The sequence below is a fragment of the Coffea arabica genome, chromosome 9c (assembly GCF_036785885.1).
Source record: "Coffea arabica cultivar ET-39 chromosome 9c, Coffea Arabica ET-39 HiFi, whole genome shotgun sequence".
NCBI classification, from domain to species: Eukaryota; Viridiplantae; Streptophyta; class Magnoliopsida; order Gentianales; family Rubiaceae; genus Coffea; species Coffea arabica.
The window spans coordinates 2,391,491-2,403,522 of NC_092326.1; the positions used below are offsets into that span (position 1 = coordinate 2,391,491).

Sequence of the window (12,032 nt, forward strand, 5' to 3'; positions counted from 1 at the left end):
TGAGGCTCGACTACACGTCGTACGCCTTGCCAAATAAATACTAGTGCGAGGGTGGAAAACATGATTTTCTTGGAACAAAAAGATAACATGAAGACCTAGGCGCCAAACAACCCAAAAGCCTTTTATTTCTATCAAGAGGCAAATCCAACTTAAAGAACCAAACGGCCTAGAAAATTGGGCAGCACTTCCCCTGGATTCCTTACTTTTCCAGCCATTAAGGCTTCATTATTTTCTCAAATCAGTCCCAACATCTCACACAAAAGTCATCTCATTTCCCAAAAGTCATTCACTAGGCTCAAAGTAAAAGTTAACTAGGAAATGACCGGAATAAAAGTAAGCCTTAAAACATACAAACAAGTACAATGAGACTCGATAACTGATCATAAATCAATGCCAAATATGACCCCAATAGGGTTCCATGAACATATACAAACAGTAGAGAAAACCAGAAAATTTGGAAATGCAATTAGCTTTGGCCTTGAAAAACAGTTTTTGACCTCTTTTTGCGGTAATGGCACCAAATGCCCTATGATTATCGGATGAAGGTGTAAGACCCACCATTTCGAAGCTAAAAGATAGGGCTACAACATCACAGAAGGTCACTCAGCCCATTTTTGAGTACAAACAGGTTAAAAATGCAAAATACTACATCAAAAACGTAAAACAGATTCACCAAAACACATTCTAGCGAAAATATCATAACTCAGGCTCTACAAGTCCAAATCTAGAAATTCCAAAACCAGATGAAAGCTAAGAAACAGGGCTAAATTTCTTCAGAAGGCCTCAACAACTAATTCGGAAGCAATCCAGACCAAAACAACCAATAACTGTCACAAATCCCAATTTCGGGTAAAACCAGAACAGCAATAGTAATTTCGACTTATCTCATTCTACACTACTCCGATTGATCTGAAATTTTGTAGGAACCTATAAATTATCATTCTCCAAAACTTTCATGTTTTGAGCTAAGGCCAATTCGGCCTCTAACTATGAGATATAAATTCGGGCAGAATGAAGAATCAAGAACCCTAATTTTTCAATTTTTGGTCCAAAACAGAAATTGATTGCAATTGTCCACTTTTTCCACCTCATAGAGTCCTTAAACATCATTTCCAATCATCATACATGACCACATAATCATACTCATATGAAAACAGAAAAATCCCCAAAAATTATAAAATTTCACCAATTCAACCAAAACCAAGAAATAATCCATAAAGTTGCACCTTATACCACCACTAATCATGATTTAAGCATCAATTAAAGAAGGAGGGTGATTCTTCACAACTTACCTTAAGAACAAGAGAGAGAGAGCTATTGGTCACCTTAACTTTCCAAGAAACTCCACCAAACAACTCACTATCACTCCCTTAAGTGTTTCTATGGAACAAAAACAAGTTTAGATGGTTGAATTCTTGGATTTGAGCAAGAGAGAATCAAGAAGTTGAAGAGGTTTTCTTTCTTCCTTTCCTAGAGAGAAATTCAGCCAAGCTTGAAGAAAAATGGAAGATATTTGGTCAATTTTTGGTTTTATTTAGTAATTGGTAAAAGGTTGAATAGTAAGTCAATTGTAGGATTTAATCTCCAAGTGACACATGTCAAGACACTTGTCCCTCTCATTAATGTCATGCCTAACCTTTTTGTCTTTCTCACACCTATGCACTTGGCACCTCTAAATATCTAATAACACCCGGTAAATTAAACCCAGTATCCAAAACTTAACCGAACTGGCCGAATTTTTCCGAACTTTTCGCACTAGTGGGTCCCACGTCCGATATACACTCTTAATTTCTCAAAAACTAACCGATACTAGAAAAATCATTTTAAAAATTATATTTACTCATAAAATTTATCTAGAAAATTTTTCGGATACAAAAAGTGCAGAAAACAAACCATTGAAAATAAGAAAACCTGGAAATATAATAAAACCTAGAAAATGGAAAAATTACGGGTTCTCACATAAAGTGTGATCGCTTACTCTATGACTTGGAAGTTAAGACTCCTACGGGGGAATCGGTGTCTAATTGTTAGTGCAAATTATGGAAAGAGTGAATTTTTGGCAGATCTAGTGGACCTAGCAAATAAGGGGTATGATGTGATATTATGAATGGATTGGCTAGATAGATGTGAAAAGTAAGCTGGCATCGTCAGCTCTTGTATTAGGAATCCAAGCTAGAAAATCTATACATACGGAAGTATGAGAATATTTAGCTTTTCTTATAAATACACTCGGGGCTAAGATGAAATTGGAAAATGTACCAGTGGTGAAAGATCCATTAGGAGAGCAACGTACGCTTTATTTGAAAGAGGATTCATTAGGGAGAGTGAATTCCGTGCAGGGTGCCTATGCTCTTTGTTTAAAAAAAAAGATGGTAGTTTAAAGTTATGCGTGGACTTTCGAGACTTGAATGAGGAGCCAGGGTGTTTTCTAAGTTGGATCTGAGGCAAGACTATTATTAGTTAAGGATCTTAGAAAGAGTTATACCTAAGATTGCTTTTGCTTCAAGACGTGGCTATTTTGAATTTGTAGTCATGTCTTTTGAGTTGACTAATGCACCGGCAGTTTTCATAAACTTGATACAGTGAGTTTTAAGCTCTATTTGGATTAGATTGTGGTGGTGTTCACAAATGATATAATGGTATATTCTAAGTCTCGAAAGAATCAAGAACGACATTTGAGCATAGTTTTGCAAATCTTGAGAGAGCATTGACTTTTGCTAAGTTCCGCAAGTATGAATTTTGGGTCAGAAGAAGCTCACCGTTCAAAGCATACGCTGCACCCTAGAGGTAATACGGTTTACCAGGATCTGAAGAGTCTTTATGGTTGAGATAAATGAAGAGGAAAACCGAAAGAAGTATCCAGAGCTATTTCTGAATCAAGGTATAATTTCGAGAACGAAATTCCTTTAAGGGAGGAAGGATGTGAGGACCAGAAATTTTTCTTATTCTTATCTTATTTTTCTGGTTTATTTAAATAATTATTCACCCGTTTTCGCCGAATTTATTTCAACCATTTTAAATACATTTACATGGAACAATGTCTCACTTATATTTTTAAAATATCCCGTTAGTAAATTTAATTTTTCTACGGTTCGTTTAGCGAGAAATAGCGAATACACTTTTTTCGAGGTAATATTCAATCCAAGTGTACAATTATCTTGGAAAATTAAGAATGATCAATGTGAGGATCCGAAAAATTTTCTTATTTTTGTCAAATATTACTGGTTTATTTAAATAGTTATTCACTCTTTTTCTCCGAATTATTTAATTCGACTGCTTAAAATCCATTTATACAGAAAAACGCCTCTCTTATGTTTTTAAAGCATTTTGTTAGAAAATTTACTTTTCGAAAACTCGTTTAGTTCGGAACAATGAGTGCACGTTTTTCGAGACTATATTTGAATCGAGAGTGTATTAATTTTGGAGAAGTAAGAATGATCAATAGTAGATTAAGAAAAATTAATTGGAGATTTGAGGAATTAAAACTCCACTTATGTGAGGACTCGCAAAATTTCCTATTTTAAACCCTTATTACTAACTTATTTTAATATTTAATTGCCCGTTTACCTCGAATATTTTATTTCAACTTCTTTATACTTAATTACATGGAACTATGACTTAATTATATTTTTAAAGTGACTCGTTTCAAATTTAATTTTTGAAAACTCATTAATTGAAAATAGTGAATACGCGATTGGAGTCAATAATCGATTCGAGGATACAATAAACTTGGAAGATTAGAGACTTGCGGGATGGACTTAAGATAGGTATTTTATGTTTAAATACTCAAGTGATAGTTATTAGTACTATCATTATAAAAATTTCTTGAAAGTTTCGCTTTATCGCGTTTAATTTGGAGATACGCGTTTTTACACGTGCAATTTAATTGAGGGACTTTAGACCCTTATTTTGGGACAATTAGGAGTGAATAATATTAATATGAATATGAGTGTATTAAAGGTTTAGTGCACTAGTGAAATAAACTCGAAAGGAATCGAGCACAAAACGCGCGCGTATACGCGCGAAGAAGAGTTGACTTTTGCACCAACTTGGGCCACACATTAAAGCATAGTTATTAAAACCAACCCGGACATCAACCCGGCAAGAGGACCGGGTTGACGGGTCAGTGGTTCAACCGGTGGGTCACTGGTTGAACCGTTGGGTCACAATATATAATAAAAAAATATATAATATAATTAAATAAACATGTAAATTATAATATAAGTACAGAAATTCTTAAATCTCAACAAGTTATAACCTGTTCATAGTTCATAATTCATTTCACACACATAAATATAAGTATCAAACCATGAAACATAAGTCATAAACGACCAATTCAATACAACCAAACATAAAGTCATGAACATAAACAACACCACAATTATCACTTGAGTAGTTCACTCCATCTATTATTCATGCCCATGGTTCCCAACTTCTGCCAAATTCAGTACCACCAAGTTCATTTACATCACAGCCCACATTAAGATCATTTCTTTCAACATTCTCTTCATTATTGGTCTCATCTTCATCTCTAGTGTCCAAATCATCCAAATTTAGAGTTTCATCTACATAAGTACAAAAATCAATGAATCATTCACTAAATTTGGATAATATTTAGCCAAAAACGAAAAACAAAGAATAAGCAAACATATGGCTCAAATAGAATAACTCACCACTTTGTCGGCTGATAGCAAATGTAGCTATTTCATTCCTAAAGCTTTCTAATTCAACTGGAGTTAATTGTGAAGGTTCATCATCCAAAATCCAAGTTTCATTGACGCTGAAGTCCTCAAAATCAATAGGATCATAATTTCTACCCCTTGCATTTCTAATAATACAAAACATTAAAACTTGTTAAATAACAAATGTCATCATATTAAAACAAAAATCTGATTGCAAAATGTAGTTTACCTTTGTTGTAGTCTTAAATTGTAGTGTACATAAACCAAATCATTTAGTCTTTGATGCTCCAATCTATTTCTCTTCTTTGAGTGGATATGCTCAAATAAACTCCAATTTCTTTCACAGCCAGAAGCACTGCAAGTTTGGCTTAGAACACGTATAGCTAGTTTTTGCAAATTAGGTGCAGTGCTACCATAACATGTCCACCATTCATCTATTGCAATAAATAAAGGAAAAAAAGTCAGATTATAATATTTTACAATTAAAATCAAATCATCAATAAAAATGAAGTTAATTTTTGGGTACCTGGAAGCATGACATCACGATCTCGTATAGCAGAGACTCTACCAAAATCACCTTCAGCTTTACGAAATAATCTCATCTCTCCGGTCAAATTACTCATCAAATCAGGATTTGCATAAGAATATGTCTCAATCACATCCAAAAGTCCTGATGTTGCATGCCTGTGCTTTTCCAAATCAAGAGAATTATATTGATAAGCAGGATTGAGCCAATAACCGGCAGCATGAAGATTTTTGTGAAGTTGACTATCCCATCTTGAATCAATTATTCTTAAGTAAGGATCAACTGCTTTCTTTTTTCTTGTGAATCTTCTCCAAAGCTCTTCTCTGGCTCTATGCATGGCAGCATACAAGTATCCCATAGCAGGCCTTTCATCACTATCAACAATTCTTAGAACTCGAACAAGAGGCTCAGTTAATTGAACTATTATAGCACATTCTTTCCAAAATATAGAATCTAGCACAAGATCCACAAATTTTTTTGCTTTACTCTCCTTAGCATATGCTGATAGAGTCCATTCTTTTGAAGTCACCATAGCTCTTAAAGCATCTTTTTGCACTAAAATACTTTGCAATGCAATGAAATTAGTAGCAAAACGTGTAGGAGCAGGCCGAATAATTTCTCTTCCACCAGTGTGTTTTCTCATCAAATGCAATGGATAACAATGATTATAAATGTATTTTGTTATTTTTGAAGCATGTCCAACCACTTTACTAACCTCATCTAACTTGCCCATATCATGTAGCATCAAATTTAGACAATGAGCAGCACATGGAGACCAATAAAGTGTTGGAAATTCCCTTTCTAATAATCTTCCAGCAGCAACATAATTGGCAGCATTGTCAGTGACGAAGTGTACCACATTTTGCACCCCAACAAATAAAACCACTTCTCTAAACAGCTTATACAACATCTCTGCAGTCTTAGAAGCATCCAAGGCATCAACTGATTTTAAAAAAACAGTTCCTCTAGGGCAATAAGCTAGAAAGTTGATGAGAGTTCTCCTTTGTTGGTCAGTCCATCCATCAGCCATTATAGTACATCCAGTTTCTTTCCAAGTTGTACGAAAGCTATTAACAAAATTCTTAACTTGCTCAACATTTTTTGTCAACAAATAGCCACGCAAGTCATAGAAATTAGGCGCTTTATAACCAGCTCCAAAAGAACAAGCAGCATCAAACATTGTTTGATAATATGCAGAGTTTGCTGCATTGAAGGGGATGGAAGCATCAATCATCCACTTCGCAACTACCATGTCAACCTTCTCTTTAGCTTCTTTGCTTTGCATCACACTTTTGATGGATGGTTGACCTCCTGGAGTAGCTCTTGGCATAAAAAAAGTTCCTATTGTTTTTCCTTTTTTGTGCTGTTGAAGAACTTTTTTTCCTTTTGAAACTTCAGTAGTAGGAGGTGGTTGAATCTCTTGAATATCTTCTGCATCTTGCATGTATACCTCCTCTTCATGTTGTCTTAGATCTTGACCATATAAATCTGTAGACACCAAATTTTTGGTGTAATTTCATTTACTATTTATTTTTAGTTTTTTATTTGTCGTGTTAGTTTTATTCGATTTTTAGTTTTTAGTTTATAGTTTTATTATTTTTAAGTTTTAGCATAGAATTTCTCGAAAAGAAAAGAAAAAGCATTCAAAAAAAAATATGTTTTAATTTAAATTCAATGTTTTCTTGGAAAAAATGGAAAAATGAGAATGAAAATGAAAAATGAAAAAAAGTGAAAAAATGAGAAAAATGAAAAATGGAAAGTGGCATTTTTATTGTTTCTAGTTTATTTATTTTATCCAATGTTAATTAAGTTGTTTTTGTTATTATTGTTATTATTATTATTATTATTTTTGTTTAATTAATAAATTAGTTAAAAAAAAAAATTTGAGCCGTGGCATGCAAGCTGCAATTTTTTGCAGTTTGCAAAGGAGGACTTGTGCGGCTCCTTAAGCTGCAAATATGGTGGCAATGTTTTAAGGGTTTAGGAGGGGGGTTGATGATATAAAAAGCAAGGGGAGAGCAGCCGCAAAAGAGGAGAGAGGGGGAGAAACCAAAATGGGGGAAGACAAGGCTGAAAATAGAGAGAGCTACGAGGGGGAATGACGGGATAGAGTGAGATAAGGCAAAAGAAAGAAAAGGAAAAACAGGAAGAGAAGGAAAAGGCGGCCGTGAGTTCGACAAGGAGAAAACGGAAAGTGAAAACAGGAAAGGGAATGAAATAGAGAGGGGAAGGAACCAAGGAAGGTAACGTTTAGACACCAGAAAGAAAGGAGAGAAAGGCTAAGAAAAGCCGTGACTCTGAGAGAGGGAAAAGGAGCAGGAAAGAAGGAGATTTCGTGAAAAGTGACTGGAGGATCGAAGCTGAGAAACAAAGGAAAAGAGGATCCGCAGCTTATCTTCCCTCAGATTGTGGTGAAGTCAAGTCCTTTTCTTCAGATTCCAACCATAAATCCCGTTCTATAGCATCAAAACAGGTAACCCACAACCTCTTCCTGTCTGAAATTTTCGGATATGACCAGGAGGTACAAGAATCTGTTTGCCTGCAAGTTTATTCCTTTTGTGGTAATCTTCCTTGCTTGTTACTTGTCTTTTACAGGCTAAAGATGCTTTCTTTAGTTGTGTATTGTGTCCTTGTAGCTGAGTTTTCTTTACTAATGATAGTATCCAGATTTTGTGCCGACTTCACAAACCATCCCTTTCGTTTTTCCTTCTCCTGCATTTTTGATTTCGTTTAGGCCGACTTTATGTCTATTTTGCTCCCAGAATTTGTGATGAAGGTCTAAGTTTTGAGTCTCTATTCAGTTCCTAGAGGTCATGACAAGTCGGTAAAGATGTTTGGTTCAATCGTTCCAACTGGAGCCTGTGATTATGTCCAATGGGTTCTATTTCTGTACGTGTATAATCTGTTTTTTTATGTCGAGTTCAGTGCGTGGTAGTGGATTGGACTGCTTTTCAGGTTAAAATAGCATGTTGTGGGTTCATTTTTCCCATTTGTCCTGATGCGCTGATGCCATTTCTGTTTTGCTAAGTTTACAGTTGATAATATACATCTTCATTTCTGCATTCGTATATCTTTGTCCTAAAATTCTGTTTATAAAGCTAGATGTTTAGTTGGAGATTTTGGCTATTATTTTAGAAGGTTCGAATGGTTCTTCTTGTTGGAATCAAACCGCTAATATTCGAAAGTTGCAGAAGTTTGTAGAAGGGAGAGTGGCGTAGGAATAATTTCAGTTCGAAGAGTGGGTCTTTGTAGTTTCTGCGTGAAAGTTGACAATTAAATGTTTCCAGCAATTGTTTTTTCTAGAGGTTTCCAACCATGGTTTGATTGAAGTTGTGTCAAAGCTGTGGTACAAATTTTGTTTACCAAAGGATCGTGTGAAAATTGCAAAGGCTGTCGAAGGAATTTGCAGCAAATGCACTTTTGGTTGCCGAAATTCCCAAAGCTTTTGCTGGCTGCCGAAAACTTCTTATTGTTGCAGAAATGTTTCATAAGCTTTATATGAAGATTGCTTGAGCTGTCCAAATGCGCATGTTGTTATCCGACTTTTGGTGTTTAAATCTACCAGTTTCATGATACAAAAGGGAGAGGATTGTGTGGTAGTTCTGCTTGGATTTGATTGTGTTTGAAAGCTGGATTTTGTAAAGTGCCGAATTGCAGAAAGCCTGCTGCGTTTTTTTTCTGTTTCATTCTTTTGCTGTTTAGTTTTCTTTCTACCTTTGATGATTAGCTCCATTTTCTTGTTTCAATCCTACAATGAAGTTACAAGTTTAGTTGGTGATTGGTAGTTAAAATTCTGGTATATGGTGAGCACATTTGTATGTTGAAATGCAAGAAAAGCTGCGGCTGAAGGTGCACAAAGCCAGATTTGCTTCTTTTGTTATTGATGGATAATGAATTTCCTTCTTTTGTTGATGATCAAAACCAGATTTGCCATCTTAATCTTGCACTCAAAATTTCATGTTTTGAATTGGGTCAATAATTTCTGGGTTGATGAATTTGTTTGTATGATAAAATGGATGGAGTTGTTTGCTGGAACTTGCCGCAGGTTTGAGAAAGGCAACAGGTTTTGTAGTTGCAGAAAATTTTGTTTTCTTACGTTGCTGCATGCATAAAAATCATTCAAAATTGCACTTTGACCCATCAAGTTTCCCATTGTGCCAATATGACCCATAAATTGAATAATATCCTCAATTTGGTCCTTGACAGCTTTAATTTTTGCAATTTCATTGCTTGCTTTGCTTTAATTAACTACCATGTTTTGTCAATTGCACTTAAGTCATGACTTTAGGGGCTTTATGATCAAGTGAGCTTTAGATTTGCGCATTTCTTTTAATTTTTCTCAATTAAAGTGGTACATTGACCTTTTTATTGTTTTGAAGCCATTTTTCTTTCATTTGGACACCATTCAAAGGGGGCGGTATATTTTCTTTTATCCCTTTTTGTGTCTCTCCTATGTGATCCAACGTATTACGTGGAAATTACATGACTATTTGCTTTCATTGCCTTTCTTTAGTTCTTTCATTTCATTTACTTTTGCTTTTATTTAAGTTCTTCTTTATGGGGTATGTGTACACCTCTTGGCTTGTAATAGATAGGGCTTGGAGGAGCATTCAATGAAGACCTATCGAAGACGTGTGTCTAGCTAGCAAATGTAATAGTTAGGGTTTTAATTGCCTATGTGTTACGTGTTACTTGCTTTATTAGGTTTTGCATCTAGTCAAGCATGTTAAGTGCTACGTGCTACGTGTTTATGAGTGTTTGGCATGTCTACTAGCTTTCCGTAGTGTAGATGAATGGAATGGATGAATGTACGTTTCCACTAGTCCAACGCTAGTCGAAATTCATAGAATGGGCTAGTCCAATGCTAGACCCTTAGGGATTTCCCCTCGTTAGTACATGTTTGCATGTTCATTACATGTCATGCATTCTTTTTAGTTTTATCATTTTGCATGCTCCTCGATTCCCCTTTCCCCTCACTTCAGGTCTTACATCTCATGCTAGTTAGGGTACATTTGCTTGAAGAGTCCTCTTTTGATAAGGGAAACGAGCGAGTGTGGCTACTCGATAGCCTTAGCACGCTAGTTTTGCTTTCTAATCAAAGGGAAAATCGAAGTCGAAAAAGTTAGGAGTCATTCCCATACCCGACCTGATGCATTCCTTTAGGTTCATTCATTCTCATTTATCACTTACTCATTTTTCAATTCACATTTCCTCATCACTTTTCCTTCCCTTATTGTTCATTTTGATTTCTACTTCACAAAATTGCACTTAATTACACCTATATGCACACATGCACCTTTTCATACATTTGCACACAAACACTTGGATTTTTCATACAATTTCACACGTGCACCTTTTTATACACTTGCACACTTGCACTTTAGCCATCATTTGCATTAATCGACCTCTATAAGGTTTTCCTTTATTAGCCGCCACAATTCATGTGGTTGGGACCAAAAACCTTACAAGAGACATTTTAGAATTTAGGTTTGCATTTTTTCTTCATTTTGCATTCATGTAGTGCATCCAAATGTAATAAATTCTTTGGTTAAAACAAGAAAATCTTTGATTAAATCATGCAACTAGCCTTGGCTAGGTCAAAGGGGTGCCTTGGATTTTATCCTTGCCTTCCCCTTTGTCAAATGTGACTCCCGAACCTTTTTCTTTGGTTTACGTAGACTAGGAGTCGTTTAAAAAGGGTTTCTCACTACTTTTTCCTATTTTTCTTAAAAATATATTTTTTAGGTGACTTGGTACACCTTAACTCATTACCAAGTGGCGACTCCGTATTTAGTTTTAAAAATCCTTTTTAAACTATAATTTTGGGTCAAATCGTCGTATTCTCAAAACCCCATTTAGACCCATTTTTCTTTTAAATCACGATTCATTTTCCAATCACAAAATACATTTTTTTTAACCATTTTATTTATTTATCAAAAAATGGGGCGCGACAAAATCACTTCCCCTTGAGCGTTCTTTCAAGCTTCTTTTCTTACTTTCCACAGCTTTCAAGTTTTCTAGCATTTCAAATCTGATCTGTTCATCAACCTTCGGACAAGGTGCTGTCTCTCCTTTTACGCCTGCAAGGTGCTGCTTGAATCGATTGATACCACCTCCTCGAATTCTTTTTCCACAATGAATACATACCAAGCACTTAACTTTTTTGTTGGACACAGAATCTTCTCTACAATGGGACCATGCAGGGTCCGTCTTTCCCCTTGTTAGAGGTTGATTTTGAGAATTTGATGTACTAGGTGTTGGTTCTGTACTTGGTGTTTGAGACGGTGTTTCTCCAATAGAGTCCATTACAAATATGAAATATCTGAAAAATAATAAAACATATCTTTTATTTAAAAAAATTAGCTACAGGTTAAGTTCAATGATGCAATTAAACTACTAGAAACTTGCTCACGTGAAAATAAGACCGTGTTTTACGACAGGTGAAGTGCCGATCATTGTTTATGAAAAGTAGATAAAGAGGGACTTAAAATAGCTGGAGCAGTGGAACCAAATTACTTTATACAAGTCAAACTACGTAGAAGAAACAAGATAAGAATCACTAATTGTATAATATTCTATTCATGCAGTGACCTTGGTTAGAAGTTGCAGGATAGCTTCAATTGTTGGAAGGGCAGGGGTAACTCCATTTTTTGTTACGACTATTGTACCGCAAGAACTGGCAAAATATAAAGCCTTCCTCAACTGATTCTCGTGCTGTGAATATTCAAGAAGAATATTTTATCCCAAATGTGTTTTTGCTCTACCCTTACTGATTTAATTCTTCATAGTTGGCAATTACAGAGCATCATAGAATTGCTCCAAGG

General features: G+C 35.3%; 1 protein-coding gene across 1 annotated transcript; it reads right to left on the bottom strand.

Moving 5' to 3' along the window:
• Positions 1–4,413: 4,413 nt before the first annotated feature.
• Positions 4,414–6,652, bottom strand: LOC140014431 (uncharacterized). Its single transcript, XM_072065294.1, has 4 exons — positions 5,209–6,652; positions 4,912–5,116; positions 4,674–4,828; positions 4,414–4,565 (listed from the first exon to the last, which is right to left on the bottom strand). Exons 1-4 carry the CDS (start codon positions 6,650–6,652, stop codon positions 4,414–4,416), a joined length of 1,956 nt encoding a protein of 651 aa, XP_071921395.1.
• Between the last annotated feature and the right edge of the window lie 5,380 nt (positions 6,653–12,032).

What these genes read in the sequence shown, in the direction of transcription:
- LOC140014431 (XM_072065294.1), bottom strand. Translation starts at nt 6,652, where the DNA reads ATGCAAGATGCAGAAGATATTCAAGAGATTCAACCACCTCCTACTACT. An exon ending in TCGTGATGTCATGCTTCCAG is followed by an intron (nt 5,117 to 5,208) that starts GTACCCAAAAAT and finishes TTATTGCAATAG; the next exon opens with ATGAATGGTGGACATGTTAT. An exon ending in AATTTAAGACTACAACAAAG is followed by an intron (nt 4,829 to 4,911) that starts GTAAACTACATT and finishes TTGTATTATTAG; the next exon opens with AAATGCAAGGGGTAGAAATT.